This window comes from Kwoniella shivajii, chromosome 7 (assembly GCF_035658355.1).
Source record: "Kwoniella shivajii chromosome 7, complete sequence".
In the NCBI taxonomy this organism is placed as follows: Eukaryota; Fungi; Basidiomycota; class Tremellomycetes; order Tremellales; family Cryptococcaceae; genus Kwoniella; species Kwoniella shivajii.
The window spans coordinates 370,307-396,073 of NC_085914.1; the positions used below are offsets into that span (position 1 = coordinate 370,307).

The following is a 25,767-nucleotide window of genomic DNA, read 5'->3' on the forward strand; positions in this document are numbered from 1 at the left end:
AGAATGAAAGAGAGAGAGAATGAGAGAATGTGACAAGGTGATAATGAGGATGAAGGGATATATGTTGTGTTTTGAGATGAGAGGCTGGATGTTCGTAGTATCGTACGGGGTGGGATTTTATCAGGGTAAAAGCACTCGGTAAAGTGTTAAAAATCAGTCGCAAACAAATAACAAAATAACAAATAATGACACGCGACAATTAACCAATTTATTAGGGAAACAGAATGTGAAGGTGGCATAGGAAAAACATAATAACATCCCCCCTGGTCAAAACAATGGTTTGTATGGTTTGTATGGTACAGAGTGGTTTAGTGACAAAAAGGGAGTGACCGACTTGTACTGTCAGTTGGTCATCGACATCACCAACATACCTCGAAATCCAAGACATGTCACTCGGGTGAGATGGAGATGATCAAGGGTTTTCGACGTATATCAGTAGTGGTAATACACTGAATCCATCGGATACATATGCGTTTGTTTATCATTTCACCTAATAACGAACACCACATACATGCACTTGTGCGTAAATGCATAGGTTTGAATGTTTGGGATTAGGAGAATTTGTATCCTCTGTGTCATTTATATCATTTATATCATAAAGGATTGTTAGCTCATTACGATAAATTGGAGCATCTAACAGTTCACGAACAGACTAACCCCTTCGTGGAATTATGACTCTGTAGTGTTTATCTGATTCAACCCATGATATATGAAGGAATGTATTCAATAACAAGGTTTGGATTTTACACATACAAAGTAACGCCTCTTTTCACGATCATTCTTCTTTTACAATTTACCTTATCGATTCTTTCAAGGAATCTGACATTGTTCGGACACGAATGAACCGAAACTTTCTATCTAGTCGTTCCAAACATGGGGGCTGAGATCTTGAATATAATCGTGTATGGGTAAGCACAAAGTAGGACAGTGCAATGGCGTCATGGTCAAAAACATCTCTCAATAAGGCACATGTTATTTCTATTCTCAAAACTTCACTTGCTCCGGTACCAGTGTTAGCGGTCACAGCTATCCCGATATGTTTCAATCATATGAGAGATTCCGCTTGTTAAGAGACGAGACATGCGAAAACCATTCCACCGTGTACATCCTTCCTCGACCGTACAGCCCATTCTCTTCCGTTCGTATCTCGTAGACTGCGTTCTCATCCACAGATCGTTTCATCAAATACATTCACTTCAATTCTACTAATCGTCTCCATTGGAAAATTACAACGCCAAAAACCCGCTTTAGATCCCACTCCTATTATTATCTAGTCCTGAATGTTCTACCCGTGGCAGTTTTCTTTTCTGTAGCTGCGACTTCAGGTTTAGCTCTGTTGAGGATCTTGAGGAATTCAGCTACTCTATGTCTCATTCTAGAGTGCATGTAAGCTTTGGAGCATTTAATGTGATAATGAAGATAATCTCTGAATAGTTGGATCCGGTTGATATTTGCTTGCGCTTGGGTGGGATTTGAGAAATGTCTTGGTGATAATACTGCATTGACGGATGGTTTAGCAAATTATATCAGCAGAAAATAACGAAAATGAAGGAAGAAGCCTTTCGAGACTCACCGAATGTCACATAGCCCCAGTCTTCACCGTTCTTTAGTCCTGGTAGATGTCTGATCTCAAGTGGTGGTTCTCGATTAGAATACCTCACTTGAGGAGCGTTTTGTAGGGCATTGAGTTTACGTGCATCGACAAACTCCTGTGATAGCGGTAGAAAGAGTGATCAGCGGGTGATACGTCGCGGTTCAACAGTTATACGATAGGGGAATGAGGTTCGGCAGGACCAGCTTATTCCTTTCTAGTCATTCTCTCCGGACTTTCGCACAATTCAGAGTTGCCTTTCTACGTTCATAGCGATACCTCGCATCCCTTCAATGGGCGCCTCCACTCCACCCTCACTCTCACTTCGACATGACGCCCAATTCGAACGACCAAACTCACCTGTAGGAAGACCCTTCCAAAGACTTTATCAGTTTCCTCTTTGAAAACAGTCGAGAATATAACTGTAACTCTATCATTTGTAGCTTGAATATAGATTGCTTCCTCTTCTCTATATCTTACGATTTTCAGTTCTCCTTTGTTTTCAGGTTGGACTATATCTGCTTGTTGAGCGCCTGCTGGTTCCTTGTAATTCGCTTGTAAGGTAGATTGTTCTGAAAAAGCAGATAAGAACGGTGATGACATTGCTGTTGATTTCAAATGTGATATTCTCGATATAAGTGCGAGTCGGTCTTCTATAAAGAGATGAAATGATTGATTTGCATCAGTTTTTACTCTCTTAATCTCGTACCATACCGATTCCCCGAACGATCAAATCGACCCCTGCTGTAGCCAATATCCATTTGTGGGACGGAAAGGAGAAAGGGACACTCACCACCGCTTTCAGGTAATTTCTCTAGATCAATGATTAAACTAACATCGTATTCTTGTTCAGTTTGATCTTGAGGTAATAGATAATCTTGATATTCATCCTGTAAATGTTCTCTTGCACCATACTTCACTAAATCTGGCCAACATTGAATACCCATCGATAAGAGTAATTGTGTTTTCGATGAAGGTGTTGATAAATGGAATCTGACATTGTCGTAATCCACAAATTGAATGTCTGCTCGGGATGGTCTATTCATTCAGATCACCAATGATCAGCACCCTGACACTGAATTCGTCGACGACTTTCACTTCGGTCGTAACACTATATTACTGAGATACAACAAACAAGAATTGTAAGATGACAGCAACTCACTTCTCAAATCGGTCAGTCAGGACATCGTTGATGATAACGCTGTGAGACTGAAGTCGCATGAATTAGCTAAATTTGCTAGGCCACGAAACAAGGACTCGTTCCTCACCTCTAATATGATCATCTTGTCTGTTCCTCTTCTAGTGTAAGTATCCGTCTGGACTTGTAGTTCGTGATTGAAGTTGAAGTTGTAATCGTTACACAAGAAGAGTACAACAGTATTGATTACAGTATCATTCCAAGTCCAAGGTGACGCATCGCCCATGATTCCCCCCCATTCAGGGTGTAAGTACCAAATAGAATTATCAGCCTCACGCGTACCACGTTGTCCCCTGCTGTTCGTGTATCAGGCTCAAGATATGATTCCCCGATGTTGATCTTCCGCCGGAACGTACTGTGAGGATGATGACAAACTTTCATTCTCTTGATTGGCCGTGAATCACTCCGCTGCAAGGGGATGTTGTTGTTGTTGCAGCAATAGGAAGATAAAAATTCAGCCTGCATCCAGAATTAATCGTTCAGAACTCATCACACAAGGACGTATGACAATCAGTTCTAAAACTGAATCATCCCCCGAAAGAAAGAGACCAGTCATCCTTTCATATATTCTAGCATTCACAATCGTAATCATATCGATCATTTTCGTTCGAAATACAATTATCCCTTTGAAGGGTAAACGAAATTTGAAATTTCTTGCCACTAAACCCACTATCACACCTCTTACGACGACTACTACTACTACTGCTTATCGATCTGTAAATACCGAATCGACGGTGCTCGACAAGATGCCTTCAAAGGAAGATAAAGAATGGAATCGGTATGTCATCAGCAATCCCCTACGTCAACGCAGAGTACAAGGTTTAGCTGATCCGCTTCGATGTGGAATCGTAGAATGGCAACTCATATGGATCAGTTCCATTCTCATTTCAGATATGAATTCAACAGAGTGTATACTGTCAGTTGTCATTCACTTTTGAAAATACCATCGTTGGCTTTGATTGTGAAGCTGATTGCACTTTGGGTGTAGCTATGCGATGGAGGGTTTCACAAAGAAGGAATGAGTTTGCCTCGGTTTCTGAGAGAAGCTCAACAGTTATATTCTCATCTGGATATGCATCATCGTATTGTGAGTATTTTCCTTTGCACGACAGATCTGAATCATCGCTGATGTCGTGTCAATAAATCACAACAGGAGGTGAGCGTCGTACACTGATTAGCGATTCAATGACTTGAAACCCATGTATGTTGTAGCTGATATATCCCACAATGTAGGAAACATATATATTCCCAGTATTAGCTAAGAAAATGCCACAATTCAAACAAGGTGCGAGGGAATCAGGTGAACATCTGAAGAAACATAAAGGTATACATGATGGTGAGTTTACATTGTTTTGTTTTGGTTTTTTCACTTTGGACGAGTTTCAAAAATGCAAGGTTCGTGTCGAGGAATAAAAGCTGATTTCGGTTATTCATTGATTCTCTCTCTCATGTCATATATAGGATTGGACAAATATGATAGTTTTTTAAGGAATTCACTAGAGAATCAAAGTGAATATAATCCGACGAAACTAAGAGAAATAATGGATGGTTTCAGAGATGTCTTATTCAGGTACGTTGTTTTCCGTCAAATAGTATCAACCTTGAAGTGTGTCGAGCTATCATAAAAGCTAATCTGTACTATGGTACTCTGGTACTGTCGCCCTTACCTACAGTCATCTAGATGAAGAAGTTCATGATTTGGGTGCGGAAAGTATGAAGAAAGCAGGTTGGACACTAGATGAAATTAGAAGAATGCCAATGTGACAAGTATGATCAAATCACAAATCACGAATCACACCTCACTTTATAATAGATTTCACGGTACTAGTAGGTCATATCGCAATACTGTATAAAATGTATTTCTATTCCTACCTGCTTTTGGTTTCTCTTTTGAACCCTCAATCCCATGACTTGGGTCCAGGTCGATATACGGCTCATCACCGTAATGCCAAATCCGTTACAAACGCGCACGACACCATAGGCCATACAATTGACGATCTGAAAGAAGGCTGGATCCATGACATTTCGAGTGGTGGCAAGACGTGCGACATTCCACCAACATCCTTCCGTTGCGCAGAAGGATATGGTGACTTGACATTGTATTGGCATTGCAATGTCAGTAAGGCTTTCGATGTACAAAAAATGCATTATAATAGCAGATGTGATAAAAATACATTAAAAGCGTACAAGCTTTGAACTATGGCTACAATTGTTTATGATTTATTTCTATTTTAATTCTACATGATGGACATTCTCTCTCTTAGTATGGAGGTTGACCTCTCTCACCATTCCATTCTCTTCTAGATTTCACAGTTGATGTTTGTTGCAAGATTGTGATTCTGTTGAAACCTCCACACATTGCAGAAGCATCTCCTGCGCAGGGAGTGGTACATCCCGTCGCTGAAGTGGGGCTGACCATTGAAGTACCACAGAGACATTGTTTACCATATTCGAGACCTGCGTATGGCATGTTCTTCTTGGTACATATGGCGATACATTGGGCGTATGTCATATCGGTCTTCGAGTCCATTGAACCAGTTAATACTCTAGCAGAAGATGAGTCGACATAACATCCCCTTGAGACCCATCCGGCAGGTAAGGAAGTGGTAGCAGCAGGTGCAGCCGATGTGGAGGTTGATGTCTTGATGGTGGTAGTGCTAGTAGTGGTTGTTGAGGGCTTAATGGAAGTGGTGGATGTTACCTTGGTAGTAGTGGTTGAAGTCTTGGCACTGGTAGGAGCTGCAAGCGGGGTCGTGGATACTACTTTCGACGTGCTTGTAGAGGTGGCAGGTTTCGATGAGGAGGATAAGACAACAGCCTTGCTTGAAGATGAAACAACAGCTTTACTCGAGGAAGAAGACACCGCAGCTTTGCTTGAAGATGAAGATGTCACAACAGCTTTGCTTGAGGATGAAGATGTCGCAGCCTTACTTGAGGAGGTGGATGTCGACACCTTGGAACTAATGGTACTGGTTGAGGCGACCGTTGATCTAGATGCAGAAGCCGAGATGCTTGACGTAGAAGATTTGGAAGAATAAACGTTCAATCTGTTACTTCCTCCACATACATATGAAGGATCTCCTGAACAAGCAACATTACATCCTGAGCTTGCAGCTGTAAGACGAGCGGTTGATCCACACCAGCATTCTTGACCATATTCCACACCGGCATAAGCGAAACCTTGAGCAGAACATTTAGCGATACAAGATTGTACGGTATTATTTGATGATGTTGAAGAACCACCATTTAATGCACGATTTGATTGATCATCGACAATACATCCTAGATCTGACCATCCGGAGGGTAATGAAGATGCTGGAACAGTTGTTGGTTCTCCTGAAGTAGGCGCATTTGAACTTGCGAATACGTTGATTCTACCACCAGCTCCACAGTTGCTCCAGATATCACCAGGACAAACCATGTTACATTCTGTGCTGGCGGCCGCGGTGAGAGTGGCGGTGTTACTACACCAACATTCTTGTCCGTATTCGACACCAGCGAAAAGGTAACCTTTACTTGCGCATGAGGCAACACAGCCTTGGATGGTGTTGTTGTTGGCGTCGGAGCTGGATACTCCAGGGAGAGCTCGAGTAGTAGTACTGTCAGTCATACACCCTAAGGCTTTCCAACCAGAGGGCAGAGCAGTGGCAGTTGCTTTGGGAGGACTACAATGTTGATATTAGTCAAAAAGTCCAGGCAGTTGAAAAACAGAGTGCTTACGTGGAGCTAGCAGGAGTTGCGGCGGGTTTGAACACATCATTTTGGGCACCATCAGCATATCCCCAGTTGTCCTTGTAGTTTGGTGGTGTATCAAGATCGGGAAGATTGTTTCCACTGAAAAGCGAACTGTCAATAACATATCGCATCTCTACCATAACACGTGTGGAACTTACTCGGCTTGCCAGAGATACTATTCAGCGGTGAGAGGTCAGCTACGATCAAGATACAGAATGCCGATACTCACCATTGGGACTTTAGGACCTTTGACACAAGCGGAAGGGTTTCCATCACACTTGTTAGGGATAGCTCCTTTTTGTACTACATTTGCAGAGTTGGTATTACCGGTAACTTGACATCGGTACATGACATTGTACTACATTGTTGGGGTATATTAGCTGAGGATGAAAGGCATGTCGGCAGTAAGATTGAAACTTACAATTTCATTTGGGTAACCTTCACCATGACCGCCTTGATGTATCCAATTCCAAGTACATAAACAACCGCCCGCAGGACAAGGGGGTAATCCTGCTGGAATTTGATAACTGATTTGACGTTCCCATACTGAATTTTGTTTTACACTAATGACTGTTAAATCGTTTGGTTTGATACTGTTCACATCTGAGGTGTATGCGATAGCCAAAGCTGATCCACCGAACCATTTATTGTCGACGGTACCGTTATAAGCGTTCATTACGTGTAATGCTCCGACACCGGAGTATTGACCGCCGTCAGGCTAAAGTCAAGGCGAGGTCAGCTAATGATTGTAAATCAGATTTAGCCGAAAATATGACGTACTCGACAGGCATATTGGTATTTGGCTGTTTTGTCATTTGGATCACCTAAGGTTGTTTGACCACGGTTACAACTGACTTCACCTAATCATACGAATCGAGAAATGAGTGACATGACAGATGATAAGCTTAGATCCGAGGTACTTACCATTATAGGTGCCGCCAGATGGAAGAACCATGAAGTCTCCCGATTTTGGTGGGAAGCTCAGTAAACCATGACCGAACCATCCAGCAGTACTTCGGGCATCCACCTGTTTCAATGGAATGACGGGCTCGTTGTTGTTATAGTTGTTATTGCTAGGATCATCTGATTGATATGGGTAGTTTAATCCAAACATACCCTTGTCCCACAAAGCGACACTGATTCAAATGTCAGTGATGACCATGTCATTGGAAGGAGAGGGACTCACTGTGCGCTAGCTGTGGAGACACAGGTGAGCGCGACGAGAAGAGCTGACAAGTGCATGTTGTGACTCTTATTCTGATGTGCGTAGATTTAAGATATCGATGATTGGGTTGTGAGTTTGCACAAGTGTAGAAGAAGGGGATCGAGAGATCGGAGATGATATTGAGCTCTATATATACATCCAGCATTGCGATCACTCCACCACGTATCGTTCTATTCTTGTCGATCACATTTTTTTAATGTTTGAGCAGGTGAAGGAGTATCACGTCATGATGTCAATGTTCATAAGCAGATTTACAGGAATGTGATGTGCGAGAGGCGTGAGGCGTCTCCGAAGAAGATCCTTATTCATCGGGGCTTGATTCGCTTTGGTAAAGATTCCAGAGAGAAATGATACTAAAAGCGGATGAAACTAGTACCAGTCATTATAGATTTCATGGTTAAATTGGGAATCGAGATTGCCGAATTCCTTTTGGGCATTTTTCTTTTGGGCATGTTGTCGATCAATGATGATCAAGCCTCCATATGTTTAATTTTAGCTGTTCCTTTCTTCCTTTTTTACCGGATTCGGTGGCGTTTTGAAATTGGCTCGTCCAAAGCTTATTTTCCATAATTTGGTATCACCAACACGAAAGCGGTAAATTCCGATAAAATACCCTTTTCACGCCTTCTCCTACGCCACACCTTATAAAGATAGATATACAGACGGAGGCCCAATAATGTACTCTACAGAAGAAGAAAGTACAGAACACAGAAGGACGATACAGACACCGGCAAAAGTAAAGTTTAGTTGTCTCGCATATAGTGGTTTTTATCGTTCATTCCTGTCTCGCATATATTGTATTTTGCGACTCATCAACTTATGTCTCGCATATAGTACAACTTTATCTCACTCTACACTGGTATATTGGTTTGACATGATGTCACGATCAAAAGTACCAGTTTATTCGTGCAAGAGGTATACAAAGGCACTACATGCAGAAGAAGTGGTAAAGTAGTTCCTTGATCCAAGATCATTACCGATACTTTCATCAAGTGGAGGCCGATGATGCGTGGACTCGGAAGATGTTCTAGTATCACAAGGTCTAAATCCGCTGGTGGACTTTGAGGTGGAGTAAACAGCTTGGCTCACACAATTGAGCACAAGCAAGGATGACGAGCGTAAACCTAGATCGACCGCTGCCTATCTGAATTGGAAGGACCATTTCGTCATGAATGTTGTGTCGCGATATGCCGTCTGGACGGGATCCGAGGTCTCGAGAATCGATCGAACCTGTCAATGATATGGAGCATGAGCAGGGAATGCAATACGGTCTAGCAGTTCATACGAACAAGTCGCATGAATGACTTCCGCGAACGCAGTGTGGCAATCGTAATGGGTACATTTCATATACAACAAATCATAGTAACGTATTTCACACAATGATAAATTGAGGGTGATTTTACCGGTGCAATCCATGTTGAAAATCCGTTCTCTTCTGAATTCAATCTCTGTCCCACAAGGATGTCGTATCATTTCTCCTTATCTGTCAAGATATCATTCTTTCTTTCTTTCCTTCACATGACTTAGAGCATCTCACTCATTCTTCCTCATTGGCGATGTTGCAGATCAGAGGGATTCGAGGAGCTCGTTACCTTAGCCTTGCCATCATGTATGATAATCCTGGAGGTAGAAAAGAGTGACGTTCCATTGGAGTATGGAGACTGAGGTGATAGGTAGAGGAGTATACGACTTGATATGCAAGGTGTGAAAGGGTATCTTGTCGAAGAGGGAAGTGCCGAACTGGCCACCGGCACCGCTTGGTGCTGATGTACAGTGTGTTAATGTCAAGAATAGTTGGGAAGGCGCGATAAGTGCACAAAATGAATCGTGTGAGCTGGGTATTGATTCTAGTATGAAGGTGAGAGGGTGAGTCGTATTCACAATAATCCAATATCGCCTCTTTTTTAAATTTATCCACATGGAAAAACCCAGAATTTGATATTCTTAAGAGACTATCCTATATTGGTTATTTTCCCATGTTCATCATTGAACCTGGGTTTGGGAGGAAGGAGATCCAGATTGGGTACATAACAATAGCGTATGCTTTCCAAATCCAACCCAGTTTTTTCTGCCAGTGTCAGGTACTCCTTTTTGTATCCTTCTTTGTCCAGATTGAGGAGATGTACAGCAGCGTAAATGAATGTGTCGCTGATATATTGTAAGGTCCGATCATTGTGATTGCTTTTTGTTGTTTCCAGCAGATTGCGTATATCGTATGATTTGCAGGAAACCCATTCCTCTGGCACATAACGAGCTGTCTCGAATTGTTCCAGGATACCCATAGCCCAGTCCAGTTCCTCTATATGCACATACATCAATTTGGCTTTAAACAATTGAACAACGTCTCATATGAAAATGAAGTCATGTACTCACTCCAACAGCCTTGCCACTGATGCATTCAACGTCAGCCATCGCTACTATGCAAGCATAAAACGAGTAATGTATACTCACTTCTTTACCAGTGGTCATCAACTGGTCTTTGAGATCTACCAAAATGGAATCGTCTATTCCGCATCCACCCCACTTGTCAAGATAACGTATGGATCGGGCATGAAATCGCATTGCGTTCAAGCCTATCACCCAAGCTCTAGACAGCTCTTGCCGAGAAATCGACATCTGAGGATAGCAACGAAGATCAGTTCATTGATCGCTCACCTGCACATATGGCTGATACTCACCTTGAGTCCGGATTCTGATCGGAAGGAAGAGAAATAATACGGTGCTCTGAACAGGTATCGCTTGAGAAAAAAAGTGGAACTTGAATCTTGTTCTTGATGTGAGATGATACCATTTGAATAGATATAATCTAGCAGCAACGGTGGCGAGGACGTACGGATGACGAAATTGACACCAGAAAAATCCGGGGTGTCAGGAAGTCCTGTTGCATATGTACGAGGTGGTTGGTTTTGCATTGCAAGATGGATAGTCGAGGACTGATCAGAACGGAAGAAACAGCGAGTGGTCACCTGGTGATGAAGAAGTTACCTTTGATAACGGTTATGGAATTCACTTTTTGTTTCACAAGGGGAACGTGCGCAATCACAATCAGATCCATGGTGGAATTGTGAGACACACGCACACACACACACACACTGATGGATCAATTCAAGGCAAAGTATGTGATATCTGATGTTTGATGGTTGTCATGGGGGAAGTGTCACTTTTGATGATGATGGGATATGCTGTGTATATTTGATGATTACGAGTCACACTCCTTCATTCACCATCAAAGAACGATCAAATGCAAGCAAACGTATAAAACGATACCCCTTATTGCTCCCCCCCCCCTCTCCTTCCCCATTCCTTCATTCCCATGGATGTAGCACCTCGAACGGTAGAAAGAAGAAGTGTTTTCCGTCAAATCACCAATCACTTCGGGAAGAACTGGTTCTACCGGGCATCCGGCTCGTTCGGTCAGTATATCACTACTCTGTCAACCCTTGATACCTAGCTGATGTACGATACTGGTTCAGTCACTCTCGCCCCCATCGTTATCGGAGCCGCTGTAGCTATTTATGTACATGAAGATGATTCCCCAATAGAGTGAGTGAAACATACACAAGTATATCCCAATATATATATATATATATTATACTACATGAGCTGATTTTTGATGGCATTGACACAGATATGTGATAAAAGAAACACTTTTCATGAGCGCTTTCCAACTGGGACTATTTTTGTTCTCGCTCTGGGCTGAATTGGACTATGTCAAGGATAGATATCTCTTTGCCAGAATATATAATGATGATAAATTCCTAGTATACTTAGCGGTCTTTGCAGCTGGATCTGTGTTCAGCAGTTTGATCAGAGATATAGTGAGTCATCATGCCTCATGATGTGATCCAAAATAAAAACAAATCTGATCGAGGCTCTTAGCGATCTACCAAACATGAAAATCTTAATCAACACCTTATCAAGACCTTCCAAGAAATTTCTGAGAACCAAACAAGATTAAACCTTGCAAAATTACAGGAGATATTGGAGCTTTTGAAAGAGGAATGAGGCATCGAGCAAACACCATTGCTTGATAAAGGCATTTGTAGATTATATATAGCTGGAGAAATAAAAAGAGGACGATAGTAATTCAAATGTGTATCATCAATCGAGCTTTGAACAACACATGCATCCTATGAATTCAATCTTGAGGTTCTCTAGCCAACAACTTTACCTAGTCCAAAGCCATTCACGACTTCCTCTTTCCCATTAAGCTTGAAGTCTTGTCCCTTCTCTTCAGCTACAGCACCAGCTCCATTCCCATCAAACTCTTTACCTAAACCAGAGCTGGTTCTTATTCGGTGAGCCGTGGGTCTTACACCGGATCCACCTGAAGTAACCCTTTTCTTATCCTTGAAGATATCTTTCAAGACTTCTTTGACATCTTGATTCGTTCTTATACCCTTTGTAGCTATCGAGCGTTGAATAGCAGCTGATAGATGATGTTGGTCTTCTGCAGTCAAAGCTGACGAGATAATCGAAGGTGGCGATGAAGAATGGTCTTCCACTTTCCCTCCTACGGCATGGGAAACACGAGATCAGCATGACATATCCTTTGCCATTTTCCCCCATCTTGACTCTGTTTATCCCGCCTTTGCCGCCCAATCTCTCCGCCCATCATCTCCCTCCTCTTTCCCCATTCGCCTTCCCTTGCCGCTCTCTCTGCCTCTCCTGTTTTCGCCCCTGATAGATCGACTCACCCAAAGCTTCCCTCAAATCATCCACATCAATACTCCTACTCGCATGCCTGTTCCCACTTGCATTACTGAACGAATGGTAAGATCCGTTATTCATGTTCATCAAGACGCTAGCAATGTCATTATGGATTTCACTGTCGACAGGTTGGACATGCGCTGACGAGAATCTTTCAATAGCTATGCGGATCGTTAGTGGTACACTTGCGAAAACACGAAATAATAATATGTCAACTTACAATCCTTCACTGCATTTTCCACACTCCATTTACTGGCCCATCTGCTCCTCAACGATGCTCCATCTCTTCCTGTGCCATTTTGCACTGATGGCGAATTGGTCAAGCTCGCCAGTATCGCTTCTGGATCAAGTAACGGTTTCGACGCCGATGACGATTCACCTTCAATGATATGCGGTGGGAATGAGATGGCTTGTTCGGGCAGTGCGAGGTTTGAGGTTGGTTCGTAAGGTGGTAGGAAGGGGATTAGGTATGGCTCAGGAAGTGACGAGTATGACTATGGATAGTGTAAGTGAGTTGACTCTTGATTGTTGAAGATTTCACTCACCCTTTCAGCTAGATTTTGAACATCCGCGCAACTCCACCTTTCACCTATTCTTCTCCAAACAAGACAAACCAATTCCCTTATAGCTCTTTTCCTTTCCAACACCCAACTTCCTGACCTACCATCATTTGGTCTTCGAACCAACTCGTTTCCTGCATCTTCATCTAAAGCCAGTAACATCGGTGTTCCAGTTATCAAAGCTGGAGTAGGGGTGATCGTATATAATTCATCTAGGATTTTGAGGGCAGCTGCGAAATCCAACGGGGTGGCAACGTTATCGAAAGAATTCAGATTGACGTAAGAATGCAGTCGGTTTAACGGGAGGGAAGGTCTTCTTGCAGTTCTTATTGGTTTCTTGGGTGGTGTGGATGATCCATTGGTAGGTGGAGTTGAAGAAGGTGAAGGTGAAATCAAGTTGAAGGAAACCCCTTTATCTTTGTTGGTGATAGATCCATTCCTATCCTTGCTTCCGTTCCCATTGATCTTCGGTGAGTTGTTCCCATTCTTCTGGAAGTCATTATGAAGTATATCATTCGGTAAATGCGGGGAGGGTGTCACTCCTGTACCGGTATTGATTTCCGGACTTGGTACATTGGAGTGATCTTCTGATACACCTGCACCTAAACAATTTGACATTACCAATGTATATACACTAGCATGCAGTGCATTACAGAACCTGTAAATGGTAGCTTCACTTCCTGTGTTTTTCCCTCTTGGCATTTCGTTTTCCAAGAACAACAATAAAGCTCTTGAATACGATATTCTCACTGAGTAATCTGATTCACACAATAATGGTAAAGTTTCTTGCCATACCTCAGGTGAAATTGGATTTCTTCTCGTTGATTTCGGTTTATCTGATGGTACTTCACTCGTTGGAGAGGAGAGTAAAGTTGCATTTGTCTGTTCGGGTGATTTACCTTTATCGATTGATTTACCACTATTGAGAATCGATGCACCAAATTTCGTTCTTGTTGAAGCTTCTTTATCACCTTGATCAGTTATGACCATTACACCAATCAAGCAATTAATCAAAGCCCTGATGATCTCTGAACGATCTTTATCGTTGATTGGTATCTCAGCTATTCTGATCGATATCTCTTCGATGATATCGTTTATTTGATCTGCGTAATATATGTGAATACCTAAACTTGATATACACTGAACCAAAGCAGGTAAAAGAGGATCTCTTTGATCGAATTTGATTCTCCTTGTAATGAGATTAATCAGATTACCTAGTAAATCCGATACACCTAAACCGACCAAAGATGTAGTTGAATTCAAGATTGTGATCACCATTGATAAGATTGAAGTGTGTTTGGGTGTGGCTTCTATATCTTTTTGATCTACCAAAACTTCTATCAATCGAGTTGGAATGACGAATCTAAACTGTAATGTGATCCAGGCAGTTAACCTTTCACTTAACCAACAACATTTCTCGACGTCATTCCATAAATTCTTGTGATCCAAGAAAGATATTATATTATCTATGATGATAATTGCTTGTGAAACTTTACATTGACTTATCAAAGCGTGGAAAGACCTTAAAGAAGCGGAATTTACATCTGAATTTGAAGGACCTTTTTCGCCTGGTATATGAGCATGTAAGGAAGGTGCTCTTCTATCATTCAAAGGTCGTTTGACAGCTGAAAATTCATTGAAATAAGGTGAAGGTGAAGCGTCCATTTCAATTTTAGCTATCTGGAATTTCAAATCTTCCATCGTACCTTCGAATAGGTTGGTCAATAAAGGTGGTAATAAGATATTGATCTGTTTTGGGAATTCTGCATTCGATGTTATGATTGAATCTGATGTTACCGCTCCATTCAAAGCGGCCAATGCTATTAACCTAGTTCGATTTTGTTGTTCCATGTCTCCCTTTTCTGTTGGGGTTGAGGTGAACGTAGCCATCTTACTGAATATATCAAGGATCTCGAGGTATATCCTGGTGGTATTTTCGTCTATACCAATAAGAGATCCATCTGTAAAAGTAGTGAAAGCTATAAAAGCAGCAGCTGATCTACCTATAACTTCCAGATCTAATTCATCGCTTTTCTGATAAACTTTTACGTTTAAACTTGATTTAATTGATCTCAAAGCTGATTTACCAAATAAACTAATATCCCTCTTACATTCAGTCAATAAAGCTCTCAAAATAGCTAAACTGATCAATAGACTCGCACGATATTTCGGATATCCACCTGTCGATTTTATGGATTCTTTGTTGATCCTCTTTTCTAATTCTTCGCCTATGTTCGCTAATTTGGACGGTTTGTTCGTTGCGAAATATAATAGTTTAGATAAATCTTGTGATAATGGTCTGTATTCAGGTCCAGACGTTATCAATGCTTTTGAAGGTGGATAACAGGCGTTGAGATGCGATACTTCCGGCTGAAGCGTCGTACAAGGGAAACAGCCCATGGTGTGTGTGTAGTTCCGATGTAATTCGTTAGATGTGTTCAATTAGATGACGAAGAGATGATTGTGGGAAAAGACAAGATATACTCGTGCAAACTCAGTTGCCAGTCTTTCTAAGATAAACAGTCTGCCCTCCTTTCGATGAGTTCAATGTACGGATTCGGGTTTGTTGTTGTTATGACCAAAAGAACGGAAGAGTCCGGGGTATGAGAGGATGTTTTCGTGTGCTATCTGTTGTACTAGATATCAAGGAGCGGCAGTCATGTGTAACAAAGAAGAGCAGAGACGAGTTCAGCTATATGAAGATCTATCAGAATGATGTCGAGGTAACGGTCCGAAATGAAATGAGGGTTATTTTACGTTAGAAGATCACTTTCCCCCTTTTGACATTACTAATACGAGTATCCAGCAAAAGTGACGCGCTTCTATTCATTTCATCAGTCTCATCTCTCCTCGGCCTCCGGTCCTCTTGTGCCCCATTTCGCACGCATCATCATCTCCGCGTACAATGCAATGATAACACCCCTTGTTAATCATGCAACGGGATATCGCGCACCGCGATGCAACAAGTCTGCAACTAGCATGGTCAGGGAGAAAAATCTAACATAAGGCATTTTTTTATCTGTCGACGAGATGGCGAGAAAAGCTATGGACAGAAAAGGGGAACAAAGGTAAAAAGATCATAAGACATGCGATTGATGTGTGTTTTATAATTATCCAGAATATTAAGAAAAAAGAAGAAGGATCACCAAAAGCTATTTTCGAATCCGTTCAAATAATGAATATAACCTACAGACCATCTTTATTGCTGCTTGCAATCGGGATTGGCGGCAGCGGAGCCTTCACCTTGACCTTCGTTATCCTACTAGTCAAAAGTCCACACGTCAGCTCTTTTATGACCACTATACGTTGCATGAGCAAGGAGAAAAGGAAGTAACTCACCTCATCATCATCGTCGTCAAAGTCATCCTCATCCTCGAAATCCTCATCAAGCTCCTCATCAAAGTCTTCTTCGTATCTCAGAGCTTTACCAGTGAAATAGTCGACAGCACGAGGGATGATCTTCTCCTTGAAGTCTTCTCCGATTTGATAGTCGGTCTCAAGACGGGCATCAAGCTCTTCGAGCTCATCCTCATCAACATCGGAAGATTCGAGAGATTCAGGAGTAGGGGGTTGAGGAGGTTTGAAGAAGTTGAAGAAGGAATCTGTAGGAACGACCTTCTTGATCACTCGAGTTCGGCCAGTGGCTGAGGAAACATCATGAGCTGTTATAGTGCGACTTCAGTGAGGCGACAACTCACTCTTATTCCTTTGCTTCTTAATCTCTACTTTCTTGGTGAGATCTTTCTCCTCTTTCCACTTGATCTCGTGGCCAATAGCTTTGTCGTAGACAAAGTCACCACCGTAACCGACTTGTTCCTAATGCGGTGTCAGCTGATATTTTACAATTAACGCAAGATGTCCAGCTCACTTGGTAGTAGTACGTCTTGGTCAACTCGGAGTCCTCAAAGTACTCATTGGTGGCGAAGACGAAGTGAAGTTTGAAACCAGGTTGACCATCTTCGAGGTAAGAAAGCTTGATATCAGTGAGAGATCGAAGGGCCTAAGCAGCGCGTCCAATGTTTGATTAGTCATGGCCGATTCTGTATATGCTTGAACTTCCACTTACAGCCTCGTCAGTATCGGTGATAGTCTCAGAAATAGGAACATGGTTTTTCAAAGCTGTTAACCAAAATTCGGGGATACCCTTGATGTCACCTGCATCTTTCTCATCTGTGATTTCCTCAACTTTGGCACCTTCCTCCTCATCATCGTCCTCGTCATCTGAGTCCGAAGCTTTACCAGCTTCTACTTCGGTCTCGGTAGGTTCAGCTTTACCGGTGATGATGGCTTCTCGTCGTTCGTAGAGGGGTGAGAACTTGCTAAGGAACTGTGTCACACCCGAGTCAGTCATACTTCATCTGATCAGGAGGACACAGGTCAGAGGTTAACTTACCTTTTTCTCTAACTCGAGGATGGCCATTTGGAACTCAGATTCTATCTTGGAGTGCTCAACTTGAACACCTTTAAGACCATCGATTCTCTTTCGGACAGCAGGAGGGAGGGACTCAATATAACCGGAGGATGTGCCGATCAAGTCTTCAAGTTTTGATTGAGCAAGAGCGAGGAGAGCGGGGTTCTATACGAGTGTTAGCGGCGGTACAAAAACTATTGCAAAGACATTGGCGCCAGGGATAACATTGAGACTGAGTACAGAGCTGACGAGATATGCGCATTAGGCATGAGATTATATAGAGATATGGAAAGGTCAGGATACACTGTGATGTGCTATACATCCCTTCAGTCTTTCTTGATTACATCATCACACTTCTGAAAATCTCTTTCGTGCGATTCGCACGTTCCCTCTTGATTTCCCTTTTTCAAGCCAGCTGTTGAAATTCCGCATGCAAGAGGATGAGGATTCAGAGACACTCACCTTGGCCAATAAGCTAGCGGGGTTTGCACCACCTACATCTTCTCCATCGTCTTCTGATTCCTCACCTTCTGCGAGGGTTTCCACTGTGGGTTGACCCATGTTAGCTGGTCTGTTTTGGAGTACGCCAGTGTCCAAAGGTGTGTTTTGAGGAGTGGGAGCTACGTCGAGGGAGGGTTCCGTGCGACCTTGAATATTTTGTGATTGTGACATTGTGAAGAAGTGTCTATTGTATCAAGGAATGAGCGGAAAAGAGAAAAGATAAAAGATGGGAGGATGAGGATGAGAGATGAAAAATAAGGATGATGTAGATGTTGTTGGTGGCAAGTTATACGCGATACCCAAAGTAAGTTACAGGTCAGATGCAAATCCTCTCCCTCATTGGATTTCTCTCTCTCTCTTTTATTTCCAGATCTGACGCGTGGTCTGAATGTGGCACTTTTAGAGATTGGTGGTAAATAATCTCATAATCACCCCATTCCGAATAAACGCCGCAATGTGGCACCGGATCAAAAGGTGGAGGGAGTCCATTCACTTTACACCCCGTTATATCATGATAAATTCAATCTAGTACATCCTTCGTTCACTTTATCACACCACTTTCGCCAAGTGGATATCCGATGTCAGAAGATCCAACTGACATATTCGATAGTTCTTTATCATCTCTGTTTTCAATAGCACCTATCGGATTCTCACCGTCTTCAGATGATGGTTACTATACTTATCATCTGCCTTCCCCTCCTTCCTCTTCTTCTCCCTCGTCAGTTTCCCCCTTAACACCATCAATCAGATCGATAAGATTGAAATTACCTCAACCACCACCGAGCTTATACACGACATTACAAGCACAACTCATATGGCCATCTGCGATCTACTTGGCAGATCTACTTTCCAAAGAGATCATCGATGTCAAAGGTAAACGAATTGTTGAATTAGGTTCAGCAGCTGGTTTGCCAGGTATCATATCTTCTATCCAAGGCTGTCAACATGTTGTATCGACCGATTACGGCGTAGAAGAAGTTCTCTCAGTCTTGAAAGATAATTTCAGTGAAGCAACGGCTCATACCCAGGCTCACGGTCAACAAACAAACAATTGGAAAGTTTTAGGTCATTGTTGGGGTGACGATGTAAAACCACTCCTTTCAGCTTCTTCTCCTTCCCCGGACCCAACTATAGGATCATCGATTCTTACGAATGATCGGAAAGATAATGGGAAATTTGATGTTGTCCTTGCAGCCGATGTTTTATGGACAACATCTTCGCATTCCCTTCTACTGGATTCTATCACAGCTTTAATCAGCGAAGGCGGTATAGCTCACATAACAGCCGGTTTACATACTGGTAGAGGACCAATTGAGCGATTCATAGCCTCGGCTGAGGAAAAAGGATTCAAAGTCACTTCAAAAGGAGAAGTCAGATTGATTAGTGATCGTGAATGGGAAGAATACAATGAGAATATGGGTAAAATAGGTGAAGAAGAAAGAGGGGTCGTACTCTGGTTGACACTTGAGTCGATTTAATGGTGAGTACGACAAATCTACTGTCTACTTGGCGATCTGCAATGCGTCATTGGAATCTGCTTTTTTTTCCCATCTAACACCCACACTCAGCTGACAAATTCACCTCGCAGAAACACATATATTCCGACAGTATAATCTATGCATACCATTATAATCAAGCTACAAGATGGTCATTACTAATACAGTCCTAGGTTACTGTGTCTCCATGGCTAATCACTTCAATACACCCCGAGGCAGCTGGGAATGATCATTATACGCTCAGCCTCCCTGTCTCCCTACCAGCCCCTCCCTGGCAATACCTGCTCACCTTCCCCCTCCCTTCCCCTCCCACTAGACGACGACGAAGCTTCCTGTCCTCACTCCAGCCGCCCTAGCTCCACCAGCCATTCTGGGTGGTCCTCTAATACTCTCACTTTCACTCATCTCCCCTTCCGTACTAGCCACGCTCTTTGGTCTGGCGTAGTAACCCTTGAACCTCTCCCCTGCATTCTTACGAGGTATCATCAAAGTGGATCCTGAACCATTCGAAGAACTACTTTCTACCCTCTCAATGATGGTGGTACTCCCCAAAGGGTTTTGTTCAAATGGATCGTCCTTTTCATTCACAACTTGCAATCCTTGTCCCCCTTGTTCGATGTCAAAGGTAGGAATCGCTTTCCTTCGACTTCCGGCCCTATAAATGGCGCCAACTGTTCTCGTGAATTTATCTTCGTCCATCATGTTACCATCTGCGGTGGACAAAGTTGGAACTCTCGCTGAAGAAATCGCGTTATACAATGTATTCCTCAAATTACTTGCCCAAGTCGAAGACCTCATGGGTAGATTCGTTGAGTCATGGGATAGAGAAGGTGAAGGAAAACCTAAAGGAGGTGCTGATAAGGTTGACGATGAACCAAAGGGATTAGGATGATTCTGATCAAATGAATCGATCGATGAAGGTCTATGAGGTAGAGTCGACCATGGGACAGGAAGGCCGTTTCCTGAATGATGGACAGATTAGTTTCAAGTCAGTTGAAAAGATGACGGCTCACTCCCAACTCAAGAGAATAACTCACCATTGACACCTAAGAATCTTGGACTACCCTCGCCCAAACCCAAACCTACTAGACCTTGAATCCCTTCAACTTCTTTTTCGCCCTGCCCATCATGATCTTGCTCCACATCACCCGGCATCGCATTCCTGACTTCTAGGGGTCCAGTCTCGCCCAACAAATGATGGGGTAATTGATCTATATCATCCCTATCACGAGAATGGCTACTGTTCAAGAAGGCTGGAGGTGGCATAGGCAATTCTGGTATATCAAAATGATATCCATTTTGAACGCCATTCGGATTTGGTGAATTATTATCTGAATGAAGAAAAGGTGATTTGTTTTGTCTTGCGAATAGACTTGACCTTCTTTCTAATTCACTTCTATCATTGATCTCCTCCATCGTAGGATAATTATCGTGGGTAACGTTCAGATAAGGATTATAACCACCTCCACCTAGTGTTCTTGGTGTATCGAAACCTCTAACAAGATCAGATAAACCATCATCATCATCATCGTTCTTGCGCCTTTTAGTACACGGTAAACATGAGAGAGGATTGCCACCACCGCGAGATTTCACCACAAATCGGAGGAGCGATGCGATAGCTATGAAAATTGCTAGAGACAGTAAGATGATCAGGAATATCAATCCTGCAGAAGGTGGTTTATGACTTCCTGAGGAATTCGGTGTGGAAGTTGAACCAGGTCGAGAACTTGTCATAGACGAAGACGAAGTATTAGAGGAAGAAGTCAATGACGAGGTGGAAGCAGAGATTGACGTGGATGCAGAAATGCTTGTTGCTGTTTCCGTGGGATTCAAACTGGTAGAAGAGATTGATTCGCTAGTTGAAGAAATAGTAGGCTGTATAACTGCACTACTTGTAGTGATCATACTAGTGGGTTGAATGGTACTACTTCCGATAATCATGGAGAATACATCTTGAGTCGAGGTCATGGCCATGGGTGTAGGCGCAGGCGTAGTAGTGGGAAATATAGCTGAGGAAGGGGTATCTTCTGGCGCCACTAAGACCACTTTATCACCTTTCAATTCAACTTTTCCGTTATCAGTATTAGGCGTATCTTGAGGTTGAGATTGAGTTTCAGTCTGAGACTGAGTTTGCGTGCTAGCTGAAGTACCAAGCTGAGATTGGGAATTTTCACCTTGAGCGGTAGGACCCAATAAAACAGCTTGACCATCTGATCCAATCATCATACCACCATGAACTTGAGGTGTAGTAGGTGGATTCAAAGAAGCTGCATATTCGATGAATGATTCAGGCGGATTCATTACTATCCTTTTGCGATGATTGCGTAAATTGGTTTGTGAGGATAGACGATCCGGACCTGTCAAAGGAGGAGGAAACATTTTTTTTGATCAGATAAGTAAGAACTTACGCTCCAGGCGTATTGTTGAAATAAAGATATAGATATAAATATAATATTGTGAGCTATGTTGATCAATTAGTCAGTCTTCGCTCCTGGCGAAAGTGACTGTATATCTTTGAAAGAGAAATTGACAGTGATATATCCAAAAATAAATAAACCAACGAAAGAATGAACGAACGAATGAACGAATGAACCGACCAGCGGTATGTCAGCAAACAAAATCTGAGGTGTGGTGAATACGGACCGAGATAGAGGGGAAAACAGAGAAAAGGAAGAGAAGCAGAAGAAGAAGAATAATCAAGTTAGTGGTCATGGAAAAGACAATGCATCTATTGCACGCAAACAGAATCACAATAGTCGATATTCACTTGCTGAGATATCACTTGTCTCTGACTGATCAGTAACTCTCCCGCTGTCTATTTTCATCTGACACGTATCGGTACATCATGGCAGAAATAGGTATGGAAGGTTATCGACTCGTCTCGTCTCAGATTGAGACTCTGACCAAGTTTCATTATGATCAGACTGAGACATGGAGTGAACTCATGACATGCCTTGAGCCATCATTTTAAAGCTATAGAATATAATTACTCGATTGTAAAGTGTCATCCTGGGCGATGGAGAATGGTCCCTCTTCCTCCATCTCACGAGGCAAAAGGGGTATATAAATGATATGTATGGGTAGCATAGGCAATGTATTATTTATTCTAGTCTGTATACAATTGGAAAACAAGCTAAGTAATCCAGGAAAGTGAAATTTGAGAGAACACAGCCACAAAGACAGACAAATTATTTAAACAAACAGGTTTGAGGGTGTGGCACGAACATATACACTTCCTCAATTTTTCTGATCACTGCCTTCTATTTCGCCCTAGTCCCTTCCCCCGAGAACTTCGCCACTTCGCCCTCAACCCCTCAGGATCACCCATTTCCGTCCCCTTCTATCGACCGCCCGTCCTCTCGCAGTGTGGCTCCCGTCTCGTCCCTCGCTTTTCATTCTGCTCGATTGTCCTATTCAATTACTTCGGATCCGGTGCTATATAATGGCCATATCCCTCAAAGCGTTCTTCAGGATAGTATCTTGACACGCTGCCATCACGATCTTGACGTTCTGGACATCTACCGCTGTCGTCACATGACAATATATCTCCTTGGACGGTGTTCGATTCAGTGATCGGAATTTCACTTTGAAAAAGCTAAGTTGACAATTGATATTAGCATTCACCAAAAAGGTACAACTCGATCTATAACTACTCACTCCACAGCATCGTTGAAAGATCCAGGTTTACCCTCGAAATCGCTGAAATGTCTCTTTATCTGTTGCTGAGGGTCTTTGATCTGGATCTCGAGTCAGTTTCAGCTGTAAAACTGTATCGAATTCAAGGTTTGGCATACCTTTTCCATTAAAATATCTGCTTTGTTCAAGAAGAGAATCTGTTGACAACATCAACGTTAGTGTATTTCACTTCCGGCATCCTGGAGTAGATAGCTTACAATTGATGTTTTAACAAACCCTATGTACAGAAATTTATCAGCTTTCATTCAAGCTTCATCCGACGACAAGTGGACATTCACTTACATTGAGAGTTACAGATAGAGTCGAATAGCAACAAAGCTTCTTGCATACCGTTTGATTCCCTATCTTCTATCAGACAAGAGTTGTAATCTGACAAAGATACTAAGAAGAGAATCGCAGTGACGTTCTCTGAAAATGATAATCAGCCAATGATCGGGTTGCACGGTATCTCAAGAAAACACTCACCAAAGCACGAAGCCCATTTCCTCCGCTCGGACCTGCGATGATGGCATCCAGTCAGACAGTGATGGCAGGGTTGATCATAAGTCTAGAACTCACCGTTGCCCACCAACGTCAAATAATCTGAAAACGACATCATTTAGAGGGAATCTAGTCTCGGTTATACCTATTTACATACAGGTATAACTATTAGCCAAGATCCTATGTGAAAGAGGTGGGATGACTTACCGGTGGTCTTACTCCTAACACGTAGAATATCATCTGAGGTAGGTCTATACTCATTCTGGAATAACCTATCCAGGTTATCATAGAAATAAGGCATGTTCTCCGCTAAAGCAAACTCGTTTCCTCTTCTATAACATTCTTGTACGTTTGGATCTGCCCATAATGATTTCAAAGCAGTCAAGTATTTTATGGGGTATGTTTCTCCTGTATTTATTGGTGGTTCTGAATCTACCATTGAGATATATTTCCTATTCTCTTGTAATACAGCTAAATTTAGTTCATCCATTACATCGATGATGGTTCGCATTCCTCCTACTATATTGGAGAATGTTATTTTTCTATTCCCACGACGAAATCGGGGAAATCGGGTCAGCATATACGGTATACGACTGTGCACGAGAACGAGAAAGGCGGACTAACCGATAATCTTCTATTTCTACTGGTTCAAACGGTTTCTCATGTATCAATCTCATTTGTTTTAATCTATCAATTGTATGAGTCACTCGATCTTAAAAAGACGCAAGATAATCCTGTTGGCCCACTCACATTGTTGATTTACCAGAAGCACCTGCACCTAACAATAGCAATTTGACTTCTTTTGCCAACTTCTTTTCATCCTAAACATCAACGAACAAGGATCAGTTGAACGTTCAGACAAGCTGAACTCTGCCAAACCTGGTCCATATCAGATAACGCAACTCACCTCTCTTAGCTGTCGGTCAATCTCTTTACTCCTTTTATCGGCCATGGGATCATCGGAAGGTGTGGACATACAGCCGCCCATCTTGACGAACTATATCTAGTGACTATAGTATTGAAAGAGAGGTTGAGTTGGGAAGGTGAAGATGATATATATCCAATGATTTGGTGGAGTATAATTTGATACTCCAGTGGTGTAGTAGGTGTCCCGATGATGATATTACTTTTGTGTACGTTAAGGTCTTATTGTATTCTCCCCTCTGTTCTCATTGCTTTCTGAACAGATTCTATGAGGTATCCCTTTTTTGGTGGCTTGAGTACAGTTGTGTACACTGTTTGTTTATGTGTACCTGGAACAAAATGTGGGATTTCCAAGATCTACAATGGTTTGCGTTCCCGTTTGATGGTAATGTATGGGATGATGGAATGTGGCTTTGTGTGAGGAATGGATTATTCGAAAGCAAGAAAGGGAAGGGAGTAAGGGGGATGAGCTGATATCTGGTGTGAAAAAGAGTGTGTCTTATATCAATCACTTGAATCTATATATCCCTTTGCTATCTCTCTCTCTCTTTGACTAAGCGTGTCCACAGCAGACAAAGTTCAGGTTTCCTTTCCCCTTTTCTGTGTATGCGAGCAGTGACAAGCACGGTGCCAGTCGATGTTTGAGATCTAAGGATAAGTAAGCTATGGCCACTTTGTTTTATGTAACGGCCTAGAACGGATGATGATTCCTTTGATAGAAGATCAGAGCGGTTGAGAGTTCGTTTTCTGTGTGGCTACGAGAATGCAATGTGAAAGACAATTAAGCAATTATAATACATATACATATATGAACACGCCGAAGAAGATCAGAGCGGAATGAGACCTATTGACTTACATATATAATCAGATCCGAAGGAATTACTGGTCCAGATGACGTCTGTGTCGGACAGGATACCAATCTTTCAGATGATTGAGGTGTGAGGTGTGATGGAAGATGGATATGTGTTTGAAAACGACGAAGAAGTAGTAGACGATTCGTTTGTTTGAATTGATGATCGAGTGGAAGAGTCGGAAACTAAGACACTGACTTTGTTCCTTTGCCTTTGCCTTTGCCTTTACTTTGGAATTGATCTTGTGGATTTGATTTCAGTTTTGACTGATATCTGACAGCCAGAGGATATATGTATCTCAGCGAGACGATTGTCAGGATGTACTGCCAATTCGAGCTTGGAGGAATCAATGTCCGTCTTTATGTTATGGTGTAGCCACCTCTTTCCCC

At 42.3% G+C, this 25,767-nt stretch overlaps 10 protein-coding genes across 10 annotated transcripts; 3 read left to right on the plus strand and 7 right to left on the minus strand.

The window, feature by feature from the left end:
- Positions 1-1,266: 1,266 nt before the first annotated feature.
- IL334_005258 (uncharacterized protein) lies at positions 1,267-2,874 on the minus strand (the record flags this gene model as incomplete). The annotated part of the gene is made up of 6 exons (XM_062936971.1): positions 1,267-1,496; positions 1,574-1,709; positions 1,952-2,244; positions 2,385-2,629; positions 2,754-2,800; positions 2,860-2,874. 6 exons carry the CDS (start codon positions 2,872-2,874, stop codon positions 1,267-1,269), a joined length of 966 nt encoding a protein of 321 aa, XP_062793022.1.
- A 661-nt stretch (positions 2,875-3,535) lies between these two features.
- Positions 3,536-4,553, plus strand: IL334_005259 (uncharacterized protein; the record flags this gene model as incomplete). Its single annotated transcript, XM_062936972.1, has 6 exons — positions 3,536-3,567; positions 3,642-3,705; positions 3,778-3,876; positions 4,023-4,125; positions 4,251-4,359; positions 4,463-4,553. 6 exons carry the CDS (start codon positions 3,536-3,538, stop codon positions 4,551-4,553), a joined length of 498 nt encoding a protein of 165 aa, XP_062793023.1.
- A 496-nt stretch (positions 4,554-5,049) lies between these two features.
- IL334_005260 (uncharacterized protein) lies at positions 5,050-7,766 on the minus strand (the record flags this gene model as incomplete). The annotated part of the gene is made up of 8 exons (XM_062936973.1): positions 5,050-6,454; positions 6,510-6,623; positions 6,683-6,699; positions 6,754-6,882; positions 6,946-7,242; positions 7,305-7,384; positions 7,449-7,660; positions 7,711-7,766. The coding sequence occupies 8 exons, from the start codon at positions 7,764-7,766 to the stop codon at positions 5,050-5,052; spliced, it is 2,310 nt and encodes a 769-aa protein (XP_062793024.1).
- Positions 7,767-9,701: 1,935 nt separating this feature from the next.
- Positions 9,702-10,661, minus strand: IL334_005261 (uncharacterized protein; the record flags this gene model as incomplete). Its single annotated transcript, XM_062936974.1, has 4 exons — positions 9,702-10,048; positions 10,123-10,138; positions 10,201-10,365; positions 10,428-10,661. 4 exons carry the CDS (start codon positions 10,659-10,661, stop codon positions 9,702-9,704), a joined length of 762 nt encoding a protein of 253 aa, XP_062793025.1.
- A 401-nt stretch (positions 10,662-11,062) lies between these two features.
- IL334_005262 (uncharacterized protein) lies at positions 11,063-11,754 on the plus strand (the record flags this gene model as incomplete). The annotated part of the gene is made up of 4 exons (XM_062936975.1): positions 11,063-11,162; positions 11,223-11,292; positions 11,378-11,567; positions 11,629-11,754. The coding sequence occupies 4 exons, from the start codon at positions 11,063-11,065 to the stop codon at positions 11,752-11,754; spliced, it is 486 nt and encodes a 161-aa protein (XP_062793026.1).
- Positions 11,755-11,903: 149 nt separating this feature from the next.
- IL334_005263 (uncharacterized protein) lies at positions 11,904-15,419 on the minus strand (the record flags this gene model as incomplete). Its single annotated transcript, XM_062936976.1, has 4 exons — positions 11,904-12,262; positions 12,447-12,620; positions 12,680-12,953; positions 13,005-15,419. 4 exons carry the CDS (start codon positions 15,417-15,419, stop codon positions 11,904-11,906), a joined length of 3,222 nt encoding a protein of 1,073 aa, XP_062793027.1.
- A 799-nt stretch (positions 15,420-16,218) lies between these two features.
- Positions 16,219-18,102, minus strand: IL334_005264 (uncharacterized protein; the record flags this gene model as incomplete). Its single annotated transcript, XM_062936977.1, has 7 exons — positions 16,219-16,278; positions 16,359-16,663; positions 16,718-16,835; positions 16,888-17,019; positions 17,086-17,346; positions 17,413-17,595; positions 17,893-18,102. 7 exons carry the CDS (start codon positions 18,100-18,102, stop codon positions 16,219-16,221), a joined length of 1,269 nt encoding a protein of 422 aa, XP_062793028.1.
- Positions 18,103-18,509: 407 nt separating this feature from the next.
- IL334_005265 (uncharacterized protein) lies at positions 18,510-19,409 on the plus strand (the record flags this gene model as incomplete). Its single annotated transcript, XM_062936978.1, has 1 exon — positions 18,510-19,409. One exon carries the CDS (start codon positions 18,510-18,512, stop codon positions 19,407-19,409), a length of 900 nt encoding a protein of 299 aa, XP_062793029.1.
- Positions 19,410-19,739: 330 nt separating this feature from the next.
- Positions 19,740-21,806, minus strand: IL334_005266 (uncharacterized protein; the record flags this gene model as incomplete). Its single annotated transcript, XM_062936979.1, has 2 exons — positions 19,740-20,389; positions 20,465-21,806. The coding sequence occupies 2 exons, from the start codon at positions 21,804-21,806 to the stop codon at positions 19,740-19,742; spliced, it is 1,992 nt and encodes a 663-aa protein (XP_062793030.1).
- Positions 21,807-22,862: 1,056 nt separating this feature from the next.
- IL334_005267 (uncharacterized protein) lies at positions 22,863-24,591 on the minus strand (the record flags this gene model as incomplete). Its single annotated transcript, XM_062936980.1, has 11 exons — positions 22,863-23,022; positions 23,085-23,164; positions 23,222-23,260; positions 23,321-23,340; positions 23,406-23,531; positions 23,589-23,620; positions 23,682-23,748; positions 23,811-24,145; positions 24,228-24,290; positions 24,354-24,424; positions 24,511-24,591. The coding sequence occupies 11 exons, from the start codon at positions 24,589-24,591 to the stop codon at positions 22,863-22,865; spliced, it is 1,074 nt and encodes a 357-aa protein (XP_062793031.1).
- Positions 24,592-25,767: the final 1,176 nt, after the last annotated feature.